Raw genomic sequence first — 25178 nt, forward strand, 5'->3', positions numbered from 1 at the left:
CGACAACTCCAGGTCCTGAAGGGCCATTCCAAAGATCCCTTCGCCGACTTAGAGATCTCCTCCCAGCCGGCGCTCGCCTCGAGGATCCTGCGGACCCCGAATTCGCCGGGGTTCAAAATGCCGGCGATCGAGCCCTATGACGGGGCGGCGGATCCACGGGATCACGTCGAGAGTTTCAGGACCCTTATGCTCCTCCACGGAGCATCAGATCCCCTTCTCTGCAAGGCTTTCCCGGCAACCCTCCGTGGCCCGGCGAGGGCATGGTTCGCCGGGCTGGAGGCTGACTCAATCCGGTCCTTCGACCAGTTCACTCGCCTCTTCATCACTCATTTCGCCGTCAGTAGCCGGCGGCGACTGGTCTCCGACTCCCTCTTTGATGTCCGGCAAAACGAGGGAGAAAGCCTGTGGGATTATCTTACCCGCTTCAACAGGGCTACGCTGGAGGTCCGGAACCTGAGTCAGGAGGTAGCTCTTTCAGCCCTGAAGCGTGGCTTCCGGAAGGGCAGACTCACCTTCTCCCTGGACAAACGCCTGCCGCGGAGCTTCCCAGAGCTGTTGTCCCGGGCGAACCAGTATGCGGACGCCGAGGAGGCGGCCGCCCACCGGAGCAAGGAGGCCGCCGAGATCCCTCAAAAGCTTGGGAAGAAAAGGCGGAACGAGGCACGCCAGAGGAGGAGCCCGACGCCTCAGCGTCGGCGCAGAAGCCCGTCGCCGGCGAAGAACCACGGCGCCCCACGCCCTCGTTCTCCGCCCCGACGTTTTCACCGGTACACCCCTCTCCTAACCCCCCGGGCCCAGATCCTTATGGAGATCAAAGGGCGGGAGGACCTCCCGGCCCCGAGACAGATGCGGAGGATCCCTGGGAAGAGGCCCTCCCGGGCGTACTGTGAGTACCACCGAGACCACGGTCACGACACGGAGGACTGCTTCCAGCTTCGGGACGAGATCGAGGCTCTCATCCGCCGGGGGCGTCTCGGTCGATATGTGAGCGACCGACGTCCCCCAGCAGACCCGCGTCCAGCCAACCCGGCCCCTCCGGAGCCTCGGGAGCAGAATCGACCCGTTGCGGGCGTGATCCACACTATCACTGAGGGCTGCCCCCGGCCCGTGAGGAACTCAGGAGGCTCGACGGAAGCGTCAGGGGCGGCCGTCGCAAAGAGGCAGAGGGTCGGCAATGTAATCACCTTTTGTGATGAGGATATAAAGGGGGTTCAGACCCCCCACGATGACGCCATGGTGATCTCCCTCACTATGGCAAACTATGATATAAGGCGTGTTCTTGTGGATAGTGGAAGCTCAGCTGATATCTTGTTTTACGAGGCCTTCCAAAAGATGGGCTTGTCTAGACAATTGTTGCACAAAATATCCACCCCCCTCATAGGATTCACCGGTGACGCTGTCCCGGCGGAAGGTGTCGTTGAGCTGCCTGTGACTGCGGGCGTCGCACCCGCAGAAGCCACGGTGCGACTCGGGTTCTTGGTCGTCCGTGTTCCCTCGGCCTACAACGCTATCCTCGGACGACCCGGACTGAACGCCCTTCGCGCGGTGGTCTCTACGTACCACTTGCTCATGCGGTTCCCCACGGCGGTCGGGATCGGGGAGGTCCGAGGCGACCAACCGACCGCACGGCAATGTTTCCTAGCGACCCTCAAAGGGAAGAAGCCCGCAGAAGCCCTAAGCGTCGTTCTCCTTAATTGCATTCTTCATGCAGGACACTCCGGGCGGCGTGTATCCCACGGCACACGTATCTCCGCACGCGCCCAGGCCGCATCCGCCTCGAAGAACGCGCGTATCGCGGCCGCTTAACTGGCAATCCTCGCAAGCAGCAACTGGCCGATCTAATTTCCCAGGTAACGCCTCAATTAGCATTTAATAGTCTTCTGGTGTTCCCCAGGCGACGCGTCGAGAGGAGGAGAAATACGATCGCAGCTGGCCACGGAGAAACCCCGTCGAGCGGCGAGTGATAGGCGCGCGACCAACGAGCGGAATTTCCCGAGGCTCGGCCCTCGGATGCCAGGCTAACCCGATGATCATCCCGGGAGCAGACTAGCCTGAAGCCCCGACCGGTCGCCTCGGCTTGCGCCAGCCTTGGCCGACCAACGAGCGGAATTCCCCGAGGCTCGGCCCTCGGATGCCAGGCTAACCCGATGATCATCCCGGGAGCAGACTAGCCTGAAGCCCCGACCGGTCGCCTCGGCTTGCGCCAGCCTTGGCCGACCAACGAGCGGAATTTCCCGAGGCTCGGCCCTCGGATGCCAGGCTAACCCGATGATCATCCCGGGAGCAGACTAGCCTGAAGCCCCGACCGGTCGCCTCGGCTTGCGCCAGCCTTGGCCGACCAACGAGCGGAATTCCCCGAGGCTCGGCCCTCGGATGCCAGGCTAACCCGATGATCATCCCGGGAGCAGACTAGCCTGAAGCCCCGACCGGTCGCCTCGGCTTGCGCCAGCCTTGGCCGACCAACGAGCGGAATTTCCCGAGGCTCGGCCCTCGGATGCCAGGCTAACCCGATGATCATCCCGGGAGCAGACTAGCCTGAAGCCCCGACCGGTCACCTCGGCTTGCGCCAGCCTTGGCCGACCAACGAGCGGAATTCCCCGAGGCTCAGTCCTCGGATGCCAGGCTAACCCGATGATCATCCCGGGAGCAGACTAGCCTGAAGCCCCGACCGGTCACCTCGGCTTGCGCCAGCCTTGGCCGACCAACGAGCGGAATTCTCCGAGGCTCAGTCCTCGGATGCCAGGCTAACCCGATGATCATCCCGGGAGCAGACTAGCCTGAAGCCCCGACCGGTCGCCTCGGCTTGCGCCAGCCTTGGCCGACCAACGAGCGGAATTTTCCGAGGCTCGGCCCTCGGATGCCAGGCTAACTTGATGATCATCCCGGGAGCAGACTAGCCTGAAGCCCCGACCGGTCACCTCGGCTTGCGCCAGCCTTGGCCGACCAACGAGCGGAATTCCCCGAGGCTCAGTCCTCGGATGCCAAGCTAACCCGATGATCATCCCGGGAGCAGACTAGCCTGAAGCCCCGACCGGTCACCTCGGCTTGCGCCAGCCTTGGCCGACCAACGAGCGGAATTCCCCGAGGCTCAGTCCTCGGATGCCAGGCTAACCCGATGATCATCCCGGGAGCAGACTAGCCTGAAGCCCCGACCGGTCGCCTCGGCTTGCGCCAGCCTTGGCCGACCAATGAGCAGAATTTCCTGAGGCCTAACCCTCGGATGCCTGGCCTAGCGCCGGAGGAATTTCCTGAGGCCTAACCCTCGGATGCCTGGCCTAGCGCCGGAAGAATTTCCTGAGGCCTAACCCTCGGATGCCTGGCCTAGCGCCGGAAGAATTTCCTGAGGCCTAACCCTCGGATGCCTGGCCTAGCGCCGGAAGGATTTCCTGAGGCCTAACCCTCGGATGCCTGGCCTAGCGCCGGAAGGATTTCCTGAGGCCTAACCCTCGGATGCCTGGCCTAGCGCCGGAAGGATTTCCTGAGGCCTAACCCTCGGATGCCTGGCCTAGCGCCGGAAGAATTTCCTGAGGCCTAACCCTCGGATGCCTGGCCTAGCGCCGGAAGGATTTTCTGAGGCCTAACCCTCGGATGCCTGGCCTAGTGCCGGAGGAACTTCAAGAGTCAGGAGTCGGCGAGACGCTACCAAGAGTTAAAAAGAGGAAGGACGAAAGTGAAATGAGGAAACACTTTGTTTGCATTAACTTTCGTTGCATCAGGGCCGAGACCCATACAACATGGCAAAACGCCAACATAAAAAGAAAAGAACAAAGAAAAAGTACAGAGGGTCAGCTTGGAGGAACCCCTGGATCGGGAACGGCGAGCACGTCCGCGAAGGGTAGGGAGACGGTTGGAGAACCGGCAGGCAATGGCGTCGGAGGGGAGTCGAGGAGGGAGACCCCACTCAGGTCAATTCCGGGGTATTTAGTGGACACCCTTGCCAGGCCTTCATCGAAGCCTAAGGCAAAGGAGTCGGACCCCGCATCCGACATGTCACGGATGAACTCGGCGGACTGACGATAGGCCTGTACCGCCTGACGCCCGATTTCTGCGCTCTTCTCGGCCAGCGCCGCCTCCGCTCGCTCCGTAATCTGAGCTTTCGCTTCCATGACCTTCGCCACAATCCGCTCGTCCGCCTCGGAGGAGACCCTCAGCAGATCGGCCTGAGCCTCCATGTGCTTCGCCTCGGCAGCGATGCGAGCAGCCTCAGCCTCCTCCAGGCGCGAATGAAGCTCCTGGTTGCTCGCACGAGTCCCCTCCAAGGCCGACTCCAATTCGGCCATCTTGGCTTCAAGAGATCGGGTTCGGTTGCGGGCGTTGTCGGCCGACTGCTGGGCCTTCTCCCACCTCTCCCGGAAGTCGGCAGCCTTCCGGGACTGCTTTTCGGCTCGCTCCTCCGCCTTCCTGATCTCGCTTTCGAGACCCGAGGCAACCTTGAGTTGCTCCTGAGCCTCCAACAGTTGCCTCTCGAGGGCGGCGAAGCCGAGTGCCCGCTCTTCGGCCACCTGGAGCCTCGTCTCGAGGTCCCTGGTCGTTCTCCCCGCCGCAGCCTGGCCTCCCTCCTCTACAGCTTTCAGTCGGCTCTCGGCCTTCGCCAGGAGCCTCGCCTGTTCCTCGTGGCTCTCCTCCAGACGGATCATGTACTGGGCGAGCTAAGAGACAGGAAAAATGAGAGCGTCAGACGGGGATCAATAGAGCCTATAAATGACGAAAGCGACCAAAAGAACACTCACCGACATGAGGCAGACGCAGCTGGCAGCTCCGACTTCAGGGATCCTCATCTGCCGGACCTGCCTACGGTCACCCTCCAGCAGCACCGTCTCGATGAGGTTTCGGGCGCCGGCGAAAGTGAAGGCCGACCCCGACTTCGCCCCGGAGCCGGACGGTGGTTCTGCGGCCTTACCCTTACCCATTGCTTGAGGGAGAGTCATGCCGACCGTGCTCGGGGCGGGGGCCGCGCCAGAAATCGACAGGGTCCCGCTCGGCCGAGGCCTCGGCGCGCCCCTCCTCGTATCATCCGAGGCCGACCGAGTCGAAGGCCGGGCTGGGGACCGACCGCGTCCGACCCGGCCGTCTCGGGCGCGCCCGGATGACACCTCCGGAAAAGCGGTAGTCTCATCACCGGAGGGCTGATACGGCGTCAACTGTCGGTCCGAGCCCGCGGCGTCCCCCTGATCGGTGGGCCCGGACCCGTCTGTCGGCGTCGGAGTCGCCTGCTGGCGGGGCTTCTTCGCCGGTGGGACCTCGCTCGGAGGAGTCTGTTTCTTCCTCCGGACCGCTTCCAGTAGGGACGCCCTACTAACAGCCATTGCCCTGTCCGACTGCATGACGTCGTCGATTTCTGCAAAAAGAACGAGATGGTTAGAAACTGAGAAACTGATGGAAAGAAGAAACGAAAGAGGAGAAAAGAGCTAAAAAAAGAAGAAGTGATGGCGGGCTCACGGTCGGCGGGGACCGAGCTCAGACCGACGTTCACCAAGGCATCCTCGGAAATAAGGCGAGCCACCGGGGGGAGCCGGCCCTCGGCAACCAACCCCCTCAAAACGGCGACGCCATCGGACTCCTCCCTTGACAACCTCGATAGGCCGATCGGGGACTTCATCGGCGTCTCCCAGGTTGTCCCGATTCCCCAAGAGGGATCTACGTCGATGAAAAAGAAACGCTCCTTCCAGCCATGAATGGAGGAAGGAGCCTCCTTGACGAGGCCGCACGCTCGCCGCGCCGCAAAGCACCACCACCCTCTGTCCCGGGGGTGGCCGTTCAGGCCGTAGCATTCCCAAAAGACATTCAGGGTGGCGGAAACCTCGTGCATGCGGCAGAGAACCTGGAAGGCCGTCAGGGTACGCCATGAGTTCGGCACCAGTTGCGTCGGCGCCACTCTTAAACCTCGAAGCACCTGCACGACTAAGTCCGAGGGGGGAAAGCGGAACCCAGCCCGAAGGATGTCCTCATTAATGGCGACCTTCCCTGGAGGAGGACGGGACATCCTCTCCTCAGGCCCCGGGAGCGTAACGTTGCAGGCTTCGGGAAGGTGGTACCGAGCCACGAACCTATCTAGGTCTTCGGGGACCAGCTCCGACTGAATGCGGTCCGCTCTTACTTCGTCCATCCCTAACGGCCAGAGAATCTACGGTCAGGACGGGGTCAAGAGGGGAGAAGGGACCGGAACGACTGGGGTACACTAATACGAAAGGAGAAAGTACGGAGAGCCCTAAATTGAAGAGTGGGAAAACTCACCGGAAGGGAAAGAAGAACGGCTCCGATAGCGTCAAAGGAGGAGCGAACGAACAGTCCGACGGCAACGGCAACAGCACAAGGGAGAAACTCGAGGATACCTGTGAAGAGAAAGGCGGACGGGGGAGGGCCCCCGGTTAAATAGGCAGAAAGGCGGGTGACGCCTCGGTGACGCCAGAGGATGCCTGGCTACCGAAGGATCGTTCTCGCCCCAAAGGCGAATCGACGCCATTAAGGAAGGATGTCCGCCGAAATCCGCAGACCGCCAGATCAGCGACAACCGCCATACGCCATAAAAAAAGGGGCGGGGAGCTCGGAGCGCGCGCGCCTTTCCGAGGGATGGCGGCAATCTCGAAGCATCACTCCCTTCACCCGTTCCCCTCCTGGTTCCAGGCTCGGAAGTGGGGGGCTACTGTTACGGGGGAACTTAGCCACCATGCCCCACGTGACCGGCACGCGCGCCCAGAAAGACTACGGCTGCCCCTTGATCCAGCAATCCGACCTCGGGTCGGATATCTTCGGCTCCGCAGTCCGACCCCGAGTCGGCTGCCCCTTGATCCAGCAATCCGACCTCGGGTCGGATATCTTCGGCTCCGCAGTCCGACCCCGAGTCGGCTGCCCCTTGATCCAGCAATCCGACCTCGGGTCGGATATCTTCGGCTCCGTAGTCCGACCCCGAGTCGGTTGCCCCTTGATCCAGCAATCCGACCCCGAGTCGGTTGCCCCTTGATCCAGCAATCCGACCCCGAGTCGGCTGCCCCTTGATCCAGCAATCCGACCTCGGGTCGGATATCTTCGGCTCCGCAGTCCGACCCCGAGTCGGCTGCCCCTTGATCCAGCAATCCGACCTCGGGTCGGATATCTTCGGCTCCGCAGTCCGACCCCGAGTCGGTTGCCCCTTGATCCAGCAATCCGACCCCGAGTCGGTTGCCCCTTGATCCAGCAATCCGACCTCGGGTTGGCAATCTCTTGACAACAACAGACTGTTCTCCTGAGGCACGCCGCGGCCCCCTGCTCCACTACTCCCTGCAACGGCCAAATCCGGCGCTGCCCCACGATCCCCTGTAACAACCGTACGAAGCGGAGCTCCACTACGCCCTGCCATGGCCGTACCCGGCGCTGCCCCACGACGCCCTATAACGGCCATGTCAGTGGCAACCCCATCGTGCCACATGATGACCAATCCCCAGAAAAACCCCCCAGCCTGATATATATGGGGCTGGGGGGGAAGGGGGAGGGTGAGCAAGATTCTCCATAGCATCATCTTACCTGCTACCTCTCCTTCTCCTTCGATTCCCTCTAACTTGATCGTCGGAGGGCCCCCACTACCCCAGTGGTGGTGCGAGGCTTGCTTGCAGGTTTCCCGGCGGAAGGTGGAGCGCAACCAAAGCGATTCAAAGGGAACCCCGTTCACACCGCTGTGCCAATCGTTCTCGGTTTGGACCCCCAGCAACAGTACCTAATTAATAATCTTGAGTAGCCCTTAATAAAAAACTGTGTAGCACTTTAAGCTCTAATTTATATTTCTTAACTGATCTAACTTATTATATATTCTTATGGGCACCAAAGAGTGCCCATGATGAGAAATTGAGGCCACGGTGACAACAATAGGTGACCATGCAGCCATACTCGTGATTGGGCACGAAGTGATAGATTCAGAGTGTGACGAAAGTGGTACATAGCTTAAAGCTTAAAATCATTAGGAACCATGGCATAAGTGAGCTTAAAATTTAGTTTAAGATTGTTAGGAGTTGTGACAGATGTGGTACTCAAATATACTTTCTAAAAATAATATTTTAATAATAATTTTTTTTTATGAACCAAAAAAAATCCTAATTAAGTTATTTTGTGATTGGTCATGGCAGTACCTGCGCGAACTATTGGAAGTGTCTCAAGACAGCCGCGCAGCATGAGAAGCGGGTTCGGCAGGACGATAGTCAACGTACTAATATGAGTCCTTGTGGCTACTGCATATAAGGTAACCTATTTGGCTGAGGCTACGAGGTGCTTCTCCGCTTGAGCAACCATCAAATTTTGAGAAGTAGAAATATTTTGATTGTTTGACAATTTTTTCATTGCTGGCATTGGCTGCCCCTGCTTCCCTTGTTTCCTGCAGCCCACTCTCCCGTGGGAACTGCATGTAAGTTTTAACAATTTAAACTTTTAGTCGAGTTGGACTCGAACTAGAGCTGCATACGGGGTTGGGTTGGACCGTACCATGCTTGATCCCGACCGACTTGATTTCATGTCAATATTTTGGATTTGGACCGAACCCATTAGCTGATCGGATCATGTTGGCTTAAGCTGATAAAAAGTATTTTAGACTTAGCAGGTCATTCAGCTTGGGTCAAGATCAAATATGACCCTAAATCCAACTTGAACCATTTGGTTTTCAAGTTGGGTTACTCTTGCATCTAGTTCTTCTTTTATAACTAAAAATAATAATTAATAATTAATGTATATTAGTAAAAATAGGTAAAACTACAAATGACCAAATTAAAGTTGAATTTTTATTTGAAAAATTTTAAGTTCATCCATGTAAATGATCATTGTTAATTTTAAATAATACCTTTTATTTATTTGTATTGAAATACTTGGGGTATTGTAAATAAAAATTCACCAAAAGAAATAATAAAATATAAATTTTTAAATGTAATGAATGAAAATAGATAAGAGGAAATGTAGCTGTTGAGATGAAAAGAATGATTAGTTTAATGAGAGTTCATTCAATTAATTAGGAAAGATCTTTAAAAGTGAAGGAGGATATTTATATGATTTGGATTTAGACCAAGTCCGACCTATTTGTCGGTGACTTAAACTAAATCAGGATGATATATGGGTCAGGTTGGATTGGGTCAGATTGAAAAATGCAAGATCTTGGGTTTTCAAATACGATTGGTTATGTTTGGGTCTAATCGAGTTGAGACTGAGTTAAGTTATGAGTTGACTTGACAAATTTGTAGCCCTAATTCTAACATGCATATCAAGTTCTGTTGAGATTAACATTCTGTCTCGCCAACAAATGACATCAAAGTTGATGCCTGACGATGATAGGCAACTCTGAATCGGTCATGGTGTGCTAGGTTAGAGCATGTAACACTCTAACCTTGGAGAGTAGGCTTTTAAGCTGGAATGGCAACACATGGTACAATCAAAAGAATAATTGGGCACATGCTTTGATTGGACCTAGTGGATAAGACTTGAAAGGGAGTTGGTTAGAATCTAACAGCTTAAGCTTGTAGGTAGGTTTCAACATATATATCAAGTCTTTATATTAGAACTTCTCTTAACACTCTCTACCTACAAGGGTTGATGATCTTACTGTTCTTACTTAGTGGATGCCCTATTTTGTTTTGTTTTTTGTTCGAGTTGATCTAGCTTAATTGGCTTATGTATAGCAGTTATTGTGATGTTTTGGTGTGCAATACTTGAGTAGAGTCTCCTAGAACCTATCCATGATAACAATAGCATGTAACTTTTTATTGTTTTCTTGCTCAAAAATAAAGAGGGCACAAACTAGATGAAGGAAGATGAGAATGACTGCAAGTTGAGCATTAGTTCAATGGTCACATCCCCTCATTTACAAGCAAGGAGCAAGGGGTTCAATTCTTGAGTGGTGTAACTGCCAAGATTTTTCCCACGTAATCTTGGGTGCACAAGTTGGTGTCTTAAATAGGCCTAGATACCTCCTTTCCTATGAGTGCCATCTCTAGATACCTCCTTTCATAGTACCATGTATCCTAAATTGATGTGCTAAATATTATGTCTCACATATATTACTCTATTCTTTCTTTATCAATTTAAGTTTCTGATATTATTTGCTTAATTAATATATCACCAAAGCTCATATATATCCTTAGAAGTCATAAGCTTCAATCTCTGCGATTCATTTATTTATTTAATTACCTATGATTATTTTTTTTCCCCTGATTCTTGCATGTCTTGACTCTGAGTTTAAATCTTTCCACTTCAGTTTTTATTTAATCCTTCTTGGTAATATGCCATCCCGTGTTTTGAACAAGTTTGTTGTCTTATTTGCGAAAAAAAACTTCTTGTTACCGAGCAATCCTACGTTCATTTCCTTTTCCAGTCTTGACAAATTCATCAAATCGCCAGTCCGAAGAGAGCTGAAGGGGCACCGAAAGAGCTCCAAAAAAGCCAAAATGGTCTTCCGAGCGGTGAACGGCAGCCATAAAAGAAGCCGACCCCACCGAAAACCGATTTTGCGGGCAGTATGCCAAGTCCGTGCTGTACGTCGCACTGCATCATGGAGGGTTGTTTGCTTGTACGGAGCCCGAGGTTTGCAGACAAAACGTTATCTCACGCTGGTGTCAGTGGAGCCGTAAATCCTGGCTTCGTTCCGATGCATCGGCAATAAAACCGGCGTGCAAAGGTCACGGCGCCTACTGCTGTGAAAGGGTGTATCCATTTTGAAGATGATGCAATTGCAGTGATCGGCGAGGTTCAGAAAAATATTGGCAACTATGTTGAGAGATATCTATTAGTATAGGATATATAGAGTTTGCGAAAAGGCTGGTAGCTTTTTGGGCTACTCATGTTCATCGAAAGTTAAATAGTACTGCTGACTGGATTGCCTCCTTCGCCGCATACCATTCAGAAAAGTTCCGTTAAAAAAATCTCATGTCTACTTCTTTCTTTTCAGTCGTCTTCTTCTTTTTGACTCTTATAAATATACTCATACGCGTATGGTATAAGTTACCGCTGTATTTAAAAAAAATCTTTATTATGGGCTCGTACCTAAAAATCAAGACCTGATGAATTAAAAAAGATGGCAATGCTTAATCCGTTTAATTGAATCAATCGATGGTAGATCGGATTGAATTATTTATTTAATAAAATAGTCAGATCTAAATTTGGATTTGAATTTTTGACCTATTTAATTAATAGTTCAGATTTAGATTGATAGAATTTTGATCTATTCTATATCTGATCTGACTCATATTTAGTCTGATTCGACTGCTACCTCTAGTTTTCAGCCCGAACTTAGGTTTAAAATATGGTACAAATAAAATAGGTCCCGGACTTGGCTATGTCCATCCCAAAAACATATCCTGAGTTGGGTCGGTCTTGGCATGATATCCCCATGCCAGTTCCAGGCTGAGTCAGGCTTGAGCCTTGGATTACTTGCTTTTAGCCTAGGCCCTAGCTGGCCCATTGACACCCCTGTTTGAAAGGGGACCAACTTCCCTCCTAAAGGATGCTTTCTAGCTTGATTTCAATCATAGAAGTCTATAGCACGAAAAAGAATACATCAGATATGTCACCAAGAAACTTTGATGATATGCCAGCTATCCAAAAAAAGAAAAAAGAGCATATAACCAAAACTTGAAATTTTATTTTTATTATTTCTTTAATGATATCGTTGTTTTTTCTTCTTGTGCTCGGAAATAACACAACCCTCTGATGATAGATCAAAAGTTTCATCAAAGGCTTCTCGCAGCAATCGCAATAGCCTGGCCCTTGGATTATGAACATGCCTAACATAACAGAAGATGCCATTCCTGAAATTCTCATGGATTGATTTAGGGCTAAGATGTCGAAAATTGGCCAAAGAAAAAGGGAAAGCAAAGGCCCACAAGTATTCAAGATTCTGTCCTAAATGAGGTTTTAGGCTTTAAATAAATGGTACTTGGGTCAGAAATAGATGCTTTATTAGCCATCTGTACATTAAAAATTTTATTTTATAACTTCTTTTGGTACCAAAACTAGTCCCAGCTATATTTATTCATTGTGATAATAAGGTCGTAATTAAATTGACATATCAAAAAAATACCAATAAAACATATGAAGTAGCTTTGTCACAAATATAAAAAGATAATATAAAAAGAAAATATTTTTTTTGCAATATATTAAGTTATAGAAATATTTGTTAAATCTGTTAACCAAGAGTTTGTATAAAAGCGGAGTGCTAGAGTTATCAAAGGGGACCGGGCTTAAGCCCATCTCGAAAGTTGATATCGAACCTTCATGATTGGGGTTTCCACAAAATAGGTTCATTATGGTAGAAACTAAGCTATTTGAGTGAAGAAGTAATCTCAGTGGCTAGGTTTCCCACAAAATAGGTTCACTTGTATCATACGTCAATGGATTGACATAATTTTTTTATCTCCAGAGGGCTCGTTTGGTTCGCGGAAAAAGAAGGGAGGAAAGTGTGGTCAACGGGAAAGTAATGAGATGCCTCTTGTTTGGTTGGAGTTTTCAAAAGAGAGAGAAGGAAAAGTTGTATTTCTATGGGAATATGATTCCCACATTTCATGGAAAAGTTATTTTCCCATGAGGCGGAAATCATTCCATTTTTACTTTTTCCCAAAAAGTCCCTTCAGCATTAAAGAAGCATTAAAGAGGTATTAAAAACCTAATTTTTATTAAGGGCATAATAGGAATTATACATAACTTTTCTAGGAAAGTGGATGGCCAACCAAACATAAGCACTTTGGAAATTTATCACTTTCCCATGGTCAACCAAACATGCCAAAAATACTTTCCTAAGCATCCTCTTCCTAGGAATTTGTTTCCAGGGAATCATATTCCTAGGAAGGAAAATGCTTCCCGCGAACCAAACGAGCCCAGAGTGTAACTTTCAAAGAATATCTCCTCCCATCCCTCTATTGATGATAAAATAAACTAAAAGTTGAGTTATATTCTTAATGAGTCCAAAGTAGAAAGTCTGCAGGATATTAGGATCCAAATAATCTTGGAAAGCTCATCTATATGAGAACCATCATAAAGGCTACAAGTAGGATGTTGGGCTAACCATCATATTAAAAAATTAAGGTACTAAGTTTAAGGCATTTAAGATGCACGAATTATATAAAGATCTGAAGATATATATATATATATATCTTCAGAAAAAAAAATATCTTAAAAAAAAAAATATCTTCAGTAGACGCAAGCCCACTAAACCCAACGCCTCGCAGGTCCCACCGGATTCGGAATACGGGAGAGATTCTCCGCCACCCCTCTTTCTTCAAAACGTATCTAGTATCCGACATTTCACCGATTCATAGCCTCTCGCTCTCTCGGCTTCCACCACTCATCCAAAGGTGGAGCTTTCGCCTCATCCCAGGTTCCATCTCTTGTCGGGGATCCCGTGTGGTCTCGAGAGGTTCGCTTCCTTACAAATGGATTCCTTTCCCCGGAAACAGAAGGAATGAATTCCAAATAGCTGCTTCCCTTCAATCCAAAGAAGAAAGAAGAGATCTGCTCAAATCCTGCTAAGGTTCTCTAAACCCCTCCCCCATAAACTTCCATTTTCTTTTCCTTTGTTTTGCATGGCTTCCGTTCTTTTAATCTCTAATGATTCTATTCCATTCTATTTCTGTTCTTGATCATAGAACCTTTTTCATGGAAACGCAAGATGTTTATGTTAGTAGCTTTTATCTGAGTTGTGCTCTGTGATGCTTAATGTGAAATGTTGATGAGAACCATTTAGGAAAGGGGAGGGAGGGATGAGCCTCTGGAAAAATTGGATGCATGTTGTGAAGTTTATTATCAGAATACCTAATTGATATCATTCAATGTTTGTTTTTGAAGGCAGGAGAGAATGCCTGGTTCAGCACTTTCCCTTTAGTATTTGAATGTCACTGTGTTAGCTTTTAGTATTTGAATGTCGCTGTGTTAGGGTGGAACAAGAATTATCCATTGAGTGTTCATTTAGTTGTTTATCTTAGGTTTTGACTGGTGATATTTATTTTGAATGATTTTGTATGTTGGTCCTATGTTTTACAATTTATCCATAAGCGCAGTTTTTAGTCTAAAGAATGGAACCCTTGAAGTCCATTCTGTACCCTAGTCCCTATTATTTAGATAAATAGATGCAAAGTGCACAAGATTTGCAGTGGGGATTTCGACAACTCTTATGGAATTTTCGTTACAGTTGGCATTAGTTTTCATCAGATTTTCATATTCCTGTGGTTGAATAAGTTTAGATTATTTTCTGTTATTATTGAGTCAGATAGTTTTATTTATAGTAAGATCTGTGCCAGGTTTAATACCCAACCAATTTGTCTTTCACACTTCATGTTGTGCCAACCAACATGGCCCTCCACCCTTTCTTTAAAGAAAAATTATCGTCCCGACTGGGATAGGCTTGTATGGGCCGAACTGGCCTTGGTTCTGGCTTGTATTGGTTGCAACCAATCAGGACGGCTATTTTATCCTGTTCTCATGCACTTTTTGTAAAGAAAAAGCTATCGTTCCGCTCGGGACAGGCTTTGTTCTTGCCACATTGGCCGTGGTACCTGTCGGGACTGATCAAGATACCAATTACGTCCCTATCCTATGCTTTTAGGTGCCCCAACACCCTGTATCATTACTGGTTTCATGACAGAACTGTATGGTACCAGTAGTACCGTCTCATTCTACTAGTTTTTGAATCCATTTTAACGGTGATCCTTAAGATGGCGAGCTTCAAGTTTGAGGTAGAACAGCAATGACAAAATTGTGAGTTGCATGAAAGGATCAGCAACTATAGAAAGACAATGATGTACAAAGTTGTGAGATTCTTATATTTATTAAACATGTTTGAATCAAGTTGTTGTAGTTACATGGTGACATGTGGAATCTTTCCCCATCTGTGTACTAGCAAGTCAAAGGGACTTTCTTCAGCTTTCTTCTTGTAGAAAATCTTGGCTTTGTTTTAATCCATAAGGTTTGAGGAGGCAATCAAATGATAGCATTATTTTGTCAAAGATGCACAATTTACTTACAATTTGTTTAGTTCATGGATTTTCTTAGACTAGATCATACTCGTAATCAAGTTTTCTGCTGCTTCATGTTCTAGTTTTTCTTAGATATTTTGCATATCTTTGAAGGAATTCTCAACAAAGTGGGATTTTGTGGTATTGGAGGCCAAACTTTAGTTAAAGGCTCTGTAGTCTCTGAAACACCAAATGAATTGGCATTCATTATCATTTAAAAACAGCAATGAGCTAGCCATATATTTTTGCTTATACAGGGGCAAGACATGGTTATATTAATTAAGCATTTTGTCAGGAATATTATACTACATGAATATCTACAAGAATTCAAGACCTGTATTTCAATTAGGCACTTTCATTTTTTACTATTGCCCCTGAGGCTAATGAACTTACCTACATCAAAACTTGCTTTCATTTTGCTTACAGATGTTTCCTATCTTGGGTTATATATTGTGGGTGGCGTTGCACCCTGATAAACAATTTTAAATTCTGTAAATAAGTACACATGCAGGCTTTCCAGATATTTTTATACATCAAACCTTGCTTTCATTTTCCTTACAGATGTTTCCCATCTTGGGTTATATATATTGGGGTGGTGTTGCACCCTAATAAACAAGTTTAAATTCCATAAATTTCTAGGCTTTCCCACTTGTGCCCCAAGTGCTTTTACATGCTCCTCTTGCCTGTATTCAACTTAGTTATGATCTAGGCATTGATATGATGATGGTTGTTGTCATGTCAAATGCCTGCTGTAAAATGTGTCCAGAGCTTAATGAATCATTAATGTTGACCTCTAAGGTTGATCCTTGCAGATGCAATAAAGCTTGCTTGTTTGTTAAGGTCAGATAGTTCTGTGATAAATCATTTAAGATAGATTAAGCCTCCATTTAGATAAGCACAAGAAAGAGATATTTGAGAATTGAGAGAACAAAAACGATTTTGTCTTTTATAAATGAAATGCAACTAGGAGAAATATGGCCATGAAGATAACGAAATGAACTTTCTCTATGTTTGAGAGAAATCTTACAGAACAGCCGAATATTCTACCAAGAAAGTGATCCATATGGTTATCTCTCTTAGGATGCTGTTTTATGGAGGTTTAATTCTTGATATTGAACTTTGAGAGAAGTTGAAATATCAAAATAATTAGATCTCCCTGGATATCATGCCTCTGATTTATATTAGATGATGTTATAAAAGGACTGCTGATGTTTTTGTTATTGAAGCATACTAACTGGATGAGCAAACCCAAATTAAGGGTGCAAAATGTTTGTAGCTTTCAAAAGGAATCAGTAGAATTTTACTCGGTTTCTCGAATCAAAAAAATACTGAATTCAAGTAAACAGTATGCAGTTGGATTTACAATGTGGATTGTAGAATTATTTTCTATGACCATAATTTGATTGCTACAGACAGCTCTCTCCATATTAAACCATAATTGCTTGTCCTTTTTTTCTGATAACATTTTTTCACTAAGGTCCTCTTTGGTTTCCGAATAAACCTGAATAAAACTCATTTGTTAAGTTAGGCACCTGAATAAGGCCTGACAATAAGGAACAGGAATTCTCGAGAAGATTGAAAAGCAAATTTTCGTACTTATCTACTTTAACTGGATTAAAACTATGTGCCAGGGATGGGAACGGGTTACCTGGTTAACAAGGATATTTTTTGAATTATGTTACTCAAATATTCCAGTTAAAATTATTCGAGGATTACTGAACAGGGCCTAAAAGACTCATTATCAAAGACAATTCCTGTTAATATATATGAGTTGTCATTAATTAATTTCACAAGCACTAGTCTACTATTGACCTTATAAGAGTCAAGGACCTATATCTTTTCTTCTCTTTTTCTTTTCTGTCAAAATATGAATTAAGGCCTCTTTAAATCCTCATATGAAAATTTTTTAGTCATTCAAATAGCGTATTTTTCATAACTGAATTTTTTGTTTTCGACTTTATTTTTTTTAGTTTGTAAACTGTTAATCATATTATTTCAAGTAAATATCCTCTTGATTGTGTGAAAGAAGATGTCCTCTGTGATAATGAGGATTAGCCTATTTTTATATCATTCTTTTATTGCAAGAGGATGCTGCCATTCCTTGACTGTCACTCCATCTCATTAGAGTTGAATGTTTTAAATTAATATAAAAGTTCCTATGCATTTCATTTTATTTTTCTCTAACTTCAGTTGCTGATCCCTTTTTTTTCTTCTGAATTTGTATTGGTTAATTGTTTTCATAAAAGTTTGTCCTTGTGCTGCATCTGTTAGTACTTAAATTGTAGTAGCATCATTATATTTACAGCCTACTCAGATTTATTACCATCCTTAAGATTATAATGGACGTTTACAACATGTTTTGACTGTTTTATCTCCTCTTAGAAATATGGCAGCAATATGTCATTTGATAAGTTATGATTTCTGCTTCAATATATGATTCCATAATGCGAGTTAAACTGTATGTTCATTAAAATTCAGAAAGAAAAGCTGCAGGAGTACGATATATCAATATGCTGTAACTTCTCACATGATTTTTGGATGTCACAGATGGCAGATGTAGCCAAGGATCTGACTGCTGGAACCATTGGAGGTGCAGCACAGCTGATTGTTGGGCATCCCTTTGATACCATTAAGGTTAAACTTCAGAGCCAGCCTGCCCCACTTCCTGGTCAATTCCCAAAGTATTCTGGTGCCATGGATGCAGTTAAGCAAACAACGACCAGCGAAGGCCCGAGGGGCTTGTATAAAGGGATGGGAGCTCCACTTGCCACTGTTGCAGCCTTCAATGCTCTTCTCTTTACTGTGAGGGGACAAATGGAGGCACTTTTAAGGTCAGAACCCGGTGCCCCACTCACAGTAAACCAACAGGTTGTATGTGGTGCTGGTGCTGGAGTTGCAGTTTCCTTCCTAGCATGTCCAACAGAATTGATCAAGTGCAGGTCAGTGATAGTGTGCCTTTATTTGCAATCTGAAAATAGCTTCTGGTGAAAGGATTATATTTTTATGATTAATATAGAGGTAGAGAAACATTTTACTAATGTATTTTCAGTCTTTGTTGTTAGTTTACACAAAAAGCATCTCTACATTTGGGCCACTGCCTGCTTTTGATTGTCAGGCAGTACAAAGCAACTCATCAGGTAAGACAGGCTAGTGGATCATCACAAAAACATTTCAAGAGTAAAAAGAAAAATTATAAAAAGAAAGAATTGGTTCAAGCAACTTATCATAATGACCATAATTCTGTTTTCACTCTTTAATAATACTAGTTTACTGTTTCTGTAACCATTTTGAAGTCTTTATATAAAGAAGACGAAGTCTTTCAGGCAATTTATTATAATAAATGGCACTAGTTATTCTTAGTTGTAGCCTTGTAGTAGGGATGAAACAATAAGGAAATAGGGTTTGACTTGAATTCAGTAGTAAATTCCTCTGGTTCTTCTTTTAACTATTATCTACTATTTTTTCTTGTAATGATCAAGGCACGCCAATTGAATTCTCTTCTTGTTAGTTTTCTTCATCTTCCTGACATAGGTCTCTGATGTCCTTCTGGTGCTGTTCTTGGGGAACAACCAAGCACAGCGTATCTAGACTGAACGGATTAGGCATTTAATTACTCTGTCTGCATATTTTAACACATTGATTAATGAGATTATGTTGATGGATGACTTGCTGAGATTTTGCATGTAATTTTTGGACAAGGACCATGCCATTATATATGCTGATATGAAACATTTTCTTCTCGTCATCACATTTAAAACAGGCTACAAGCCCAAAGTGCCTTGGCAGAGTCTGCTGCCTCTTCTGGTGCAGTAAAATATAAAGGTCCTATGGATGTGGCGAAGCATGTTCTCAAATCAGAAGGTGGCCTCAGAGGCCTTTGCAAAGGTCTTGTTCCAACCTTGGCACGTGAAGTCCCTGGAAATGCTGCAATGTTTGGGGTCTACGAAGCCGTCAAGCAGTACTTTGCTGGAGGAAAAAACACTTCAGGGCTTGGGAGAGGTCATCTGATTATTGCTGGTGGCTTGGCTGGAGCATCCTTCTGGTTTTTTGTCTATCCAACAGATGTTGTGAAAAGTGTGATTCAGGTTGATGACTACAAGAATCCCAAGTTCTCTGGTTCCATTGATGCATTTAGGAAGATATCAGCATCTGAAGGGATCAAGGGCCTGTACAGGGGTTTTGGACCAGCCATGGCTCGCAGTGTTCCAGCCAATGCAGCCTGCTTCTTGGCTTATGAGGTGACCAGGTCGAGTCTAGGATAACTTGAATGCCCTTTCTTGATTCTTTTCCCCTCTAGTTTGGTCTAAATTTCCTGTTTATTTGGGCAAGGTGATTCTAGTGACTATTCTGGCTTTGCCTGCTGAATGCATCAGTTCATTTCTGACCGTGGAGTACAAAATATTTGATGGTCAGAAGCATTTGTTGCTCCTTAACATACTGTTTCTCTTTCTTTCTAGTTATTGGAAGCTCGAAAAGATTTTTCCCATGGCATTGGTCTTTGACACTTTCTGTCAATTAAAATGTCACAGTGACTCTACTCTTGGTGGTGGTCTTCCAGATTGAAAACTCGAAGTCCCATTCTAAAATCTACGAACAAATTTGAACCAATTGGGCAGTGATGTCGATAAGGTCGTTTTGGGTGAGGGATTGCAGGTCTACATCCACTTTTGGCTGTTTTACTTGGAAACTTCACAGCCCTCCCTGGAAGAAGAAATGGCAACTAGAGGATTTTGGGAAGGCCTATGAGAGGGTGGCTGGTAGAGGCAAAGGGAACAAGCCGATGAGCCGAAGTCTGGCCTGATACTTTCCAGTCTAGCTTCAAATCAAATGATTTTAGATTGGCTTCTATTGAAGAACACGATATCTGGATGCTACAATGGTATTAGATGCTGAGCTTAGAGAATTCAGCAGAATTCACAAATTTGGCAATCATTGCCAAGGAAGTTCTCTTGGCAACTAAAACTTGGCATGTAGGAGAATTCACAAAGATTATGTCTGCATCACTAACCAATGGACTGATCGCATGACCTACTCCTGCTTTGATATCTGATCGGTGGCTGATGACTTAACCTTCTTCAAAACCATGTATGAGGCTTATCGTTATTCTCCTAATCTCTCGTTGGTAAAACTACTCTCATATGAAATTAATATACTTAGTTCAACTTTTGCTTTTAAGGGAGGGACGAAGAAGTGCAAATCTAAGATGTAATTATCAAATCATATAAACAATAAGAAATTCTTTGTTACTATTCAGGATCATAACCATGCATGCAACTTCTCATACCAAATTAAGGGACAGAGACATCTACAATACTTCTCACATGCAACCAATGTCACAGATAACGTTCCTGCAATCTCCACATATTCCTAAACTTTTTATGAACTTCATCTATGTGAGAAGATTAAGCAAAAGGGGTCTGCATAAAGGAAAGCTCAAGAAAAATTCAATGAGCAGCACCGAACCTGAACTGAACCATTTAAAGTTTACAAAGTTTTGAGAAATGATACAGATATCCTTTCTCAATTAAGCAATTTAAGTGCATCAGGGAGCATTTCTATGTGCAACCACATGGATCACCTTTTGGAACTATGATTTTATCAGCTCCAAAATTATCTATGTATAAGACAAACTAGGGATCATCATACGGTCAAAGTAATACTTCTCATTTCTTTGTAAGTATGTGTGCATTCCCTTCGATGCTTTGCATCAATCAAAAGATTATCCATGTTATTCAACGTTTCTAGGGTTAAGTATGAAGCAAGACTCTACAAGAAGTTTTCATAGCAAGCTATATCAGCCTAACATCAAAGATGGAAATAAGGGGTCACACCTAGAGATGGGCATCAGGCCGTGCCGGGCCGGGGCCACAGACCAAACGGGCCGTGCCTGGCCCGGCATATTACTAAACGGGCCATGCTTGGCACGGCCCGCTTAACCTAAAGGCTAAGCCCGGCACGGCCCTAGGCCCGTGGGCTGGCGGGCCATGCCGGGCCTGGCACGGGCCGTGCCAAGCACAAGACGGGCACGACCCATCTATCCCAAAAAAATAGCCGTTATGGGTGGCCCATAACGGCTATTTTTTTGGCCCATAACAGCTATTTGTGGATTTTTACCCATTTTGCCCCTCCCAACAGCCATAAAACGCTAATTTGAAGGGTATTTTGGAGAAAAAATTGGAGTCCTATAAATACACCTTTCCTCCCTCATTCTCACCACACCAAACCAACTCTTCTCTCCTTCTCTACTACTACTATTTCTCTCTTCTAGCAATATTTAGCAAGTGCTCTAGGCTTCTAGCAATTTAATTTTTAGTTTGCATTTAGCAAGTGTTCAAGTGCTACACAAGAGGAGATTCTTGTTGAGAAGTTCGTCATCTATTTTTTCATTCATTACACAGAGAAAACACACACATGCTTCAAGTTCATCTTCATCTTTTTCATCTTTAAGTAGTGAACTAGAATTTTATTTACGAAATGATCTTCAGTCTGCATATGATAAAAATCAAATAGAGAGTCTAGATGTATTATCTTGGTGGAAGAGTGTTAAAAATCAATATCCTGTTATGTCTGCAATTGCACGCGATATTTTAGCTGTGCCGATGTCCACAGTAGCATCGGAATCTACTTTTAGTACAGGTCGGCGTGTTCCTGACAAAAAGAGAAGTAGGATGACTGGCGAAACAGTTGAGATGCTTCTCTGCTTCAAAGATTAGTTGGATGCTGAAGCGAGACTTCAAGATAAAGGTGGACATGATGCAACATCCTCTGATGATGATGATACAAACACTACTGAATAGTGAATACTGATGATTAGTAAGATTTTGATCATTTATTTTTATTTCTTAATTTTTTATAATTGTACATTTTTATTTTTTTAATTATTAAAGTGAGTCATCTCTATTTTTTCTCTTTTCTTATTGTATTCTAGAGGTCGGACCAAACCTCCCTTCATGTACTATTTTGATTTAAATTAATAAACTGGTAGGGGTCTATGCCAAACCCCCCACCATTAAGGTGGCTTTATATTAATAAATCCTTAGTTCCCAACATTTATTAATTTATTAAAAAAATTTATAAATAAAAAATTTTATTCCTATTTATTTTAAGGGGGACGAGCCGTGCCTTGTGGGCCGTGCCGGGCCCGGTTCAGGCCCTTATAGGCCGTGCCGTGCTTAGCCTACGAATCGTGCCAGCCCAGGCCCTTATGGGTTGTGCCGGGCTCGGCCCGCATGCCAGAAATTCTTAACCCAGCCCGGCCCCCTTTTATGAGCCGTGCCTAGCACGGCCCGTTACTGTAGGCCCGCTTCGTGCCGGGCCGTGCCGGGCCGCCCACGGCCCGGCCTAATACCCACCTCCAGTCACACCTTTGATCCAAAATCGTGAACTAGGGATCGTGGCAACCGCCGCATACTTATAGAGAACTCTCTCTACAAACATGAAAGGCATCTCATCATGATATCATAAACATGCTGCAAACTAAATTTAAATATTGATATTCAAACTTCATTTTAATAACTAACTCAAAAATTTAAATGCTTCATAATTCTAACAATATTATAAAATAATACATCAATTTAAATAAACTCTAATTCAAGATAATATGTGCAAAAGTTTTGCTAGTCATTCTTCCATATTGGAACCTCGATCAAACTAGTTCTCTAAATCTGTAAAAAAATAAAAAGTTGTATAATAAGCTTGACAACCTAGTAAATAATGAATACCCTAACTAGATAATTCATATAATAATATAAGATACAATAGTAAAACATAAATTACCAGTATAAAGACATAACTAATTCTGCTTTAAAACACAAATCCATTAAAATCCATATCTTTTAAATATTCATATATGTAATTATAAATTCAATTCGAAACAAATTATATTTAACTTAACAACCTTTAACTATGACTACACTTATATCTTGTGGCTAGGCCAGAAGTAGAACCACACTTATATCCTACAGAGTTGGCTGAAATACTACACTTATATCTTACGGAGTAAGCCGGAATAACGCACTTATACCCTGCAGAGTAGGTCAAAATACCATATTTATGCCCGTGGCAGGGCAAGAAGCAGAATCAACAAGCTCAATAATAGCCAGAGTTCCAATGCATAACCCCTCATTGGCAAGGTCCAATATATAGTTAGAGTTCTTATCCAGCTGAATGTGATATGCCAGGTAAGCGCAAGTGATGCCCCACTCAATCGCCCTCAGGCTGCGTGCGGCCTCCCTCATCATCCAAAGAAGATCGTCTGCAGAACAGACAACCTGGGGCAATGGTAATGAGGCCCTCCTCCAAATCTGTGCTGCCCTCGGGCAACCAATCAAGGCATGGTTGATGGATTCCTCTACATCAGTACAACTGCCATAGTTTGGGGAGATCCGGACACCCCTTCCCACCAACACACTCCTGGTCGAGAGGCAACCCCAGACCATCTTCCATAAGAATAGAGCTACATGGGGATGGAGTCCCATCCTCTAGATCTATCTGCCATCCATCTACCTAGCAGCACCCCCTCCCAAAACCTCTTGTAAGTCCGTGGCCCACAACTTGGATCTCCCTTTGGCCTCCCAAACCAACCTGTCCAACATCTTCCCTGAAGATACCGGAATAGCTAAAATTCCCTCTGCTAGCTGCTTCCTGAAAGCCTCCTTGATCAATGCCTCATTCCACCATCTATCTCCGAGAACAATTAGATTGTTGACCCTGCAACCCTCCAATCTAGCTGAGTCGATCATGGTCGGTACCCTACTAAGTGGCCGCTCAGTCATCCAGCTATCCTTCAAGACATCAATGGACCGACCATTCCCAACAGCCCACCTAATCTCCGCACACACAACCGAAGCATGTGAGCAAATCTCCTTCCAAATGAAGGAACACCGATGCGCAGCCTGAAAATCCGCCGCCTCCTTGTGGACTCCATACTTGGCTCTTAGTAGGGTACTCCACAAGCCATCCGGTTCTAGGATATATTCTAGCCATATGTCTCGCTGCCATCACCTCCCACCTCTCCACCAAAGAATGAATCTCCAGGCCACCCTATTTGATAGGCTGACAAATCACCTCTCATGCCACTAGGTGAATTCCCCTTCTGCCCTCCTGTCTGCCCTATATGAAGTTCCGAATAGCTGCTCTAAAGACCTCAAGAGCGACATCGGAACAATAGTGTTTGATAATAGGTAGACCGAGATCGAGCTGAGAGCCAACCACACCAAGTCACTCTATCCATCATACACAGTGCCCCCAGCCACCCTTTGAGCCTATGTCTGATACTAGACTCGACGTTAGCACAGTCACTCCAACGAAGGCGACGACCTGTGATAGGAACCTCTAGATACCTCATGATTATTTGCTCAACATAGATAAGCTTGTAGCATTACCATCTTCATTTCATTTTCTAGCTTTCCATTTGAATGTTATTGGATATCTTGTGATCGAGAATTTTTGTTTCTCTTCATTATTGTACCCATCAGTGTGAATGTTTTGATCCTGATCCTGAATTAGAGATGTGCAACATAAGGTTGTTAAACAACCCGGATTCTTGTTAATATTAGGGTTGAGAAGTGAGACATCTAATAAGATCCTTGAAGGTCTCCATGCTTCAAGAAACTAGCTGTCATTAAGGAGCAATTTTGGTACCATGATATTGTATTGGGTCTCATTGTATATCTGAATCCTACTCTACAGAATCCTGCTTGGGTTAAAGCTTTTCTAGTTTATTTTGACTTTTCTTTTGATTTTGTATACTCCACTATATTTCTTGCTGGTTTTTCTCCTTAAATGTGTGGTTCTATTCTTTTCTTTTTGGGAAGTAAAAATTGCTACATTATTGTGAAAAAGGACTAAGACAAGGATGTTCCGATATTTTATGATCTCCAAGCCTTATCAGTTCCTTGATAATTTCCTGGTGTTTGATATCAATGTTTAATATTATCTTATTTTAATGCAAGCTCTTCATTAAGAAGGATGCCTACTTTTTCTATATCAAATTCTTAGGGTTCCTTTTACCTATGATTCCTTGCAAATATGGAGATTTGCTTTCAAAATTCATGGTAGGAGTAATTTAGCCCACTTATTATTGGGGTAACTGAAATAATTATCGAGATTTATTATTTTCAAAGCTCAACTTCTGGGGACTGCATCCAAGAGAAGCTAACATTAAGATAACAGAATGGTTAATTTAAAGAATACATCCTAATAGAGAGCCATGCTAGAATTTTTCCT

At 45.3% G+C, this 25178-nt stretch overlaps 2 protein-coding genes across 2 annotated transcripts; one reads left to right on the top strand and one right to left on the bottom strand.

Annotated features, from left to right (window-relative positions):
• Window positions 1-3469: 3469 nt before the first annotated feature.
• On the bottom strand, window positions 3470-5721 carry LOC149751616 (uncharacterized). Its single transcript, XM_089926382.1, has 2 exons — window positions 4731-5721; window positions 3470-4649 (listed from the first exon to the last, which is right to left on the bottom strand). Exons 1-2 carry the CDS (start codon window positions 5322-5324, stop codon window positions 3786-3788), a joined length of 1458 nt encoding a protein of 485 aa, XP_089782508.1. The 5' UTR covers window positions 5325-5721; the 3' UTR covers window positions 3470-3785.
• A 7526-nt stretch (window positions 5722-13247) lies between these two features.
• Window positions 13248-19488, top strand: LOC103713916 (mitochondrial carnitine/acylcarnitine carrier-like protein). The gene is made up of 3 exons (XM_039117056.2): window positions 13248-13471; window positions 17499-17890; window positions 18712-19488. Exons 2-3 carry the CDS (start codon window positions 17499-17501, stop codon window positions 19211-19213), a joined length of 894 nt encoding a protein of 297 aa, XP_038972984.1. The 5' UTR covers window positions 13248-13471; the 3' UTR covers window positions 19214-19488.
• Window positions 19489-25178: the final 5690 nt, after the last annotated feature.

This window comes from Phoenix dactylifera, chromosome 11, assembly GCF_051530095.1.
Source record: "Phoenix dactylifera cultivar Ajwa chromosome 11, Ajwa_hap1_PhDact_Kaust_v1.1, whole genome shotgun sequence".
Lineage (NCBI taxonomy): Eukaryota > Viridiplantae > Streptophyta > Magnoliopsida > Arecales > Arecaceae > Phoenix > Phoenix dactylifera.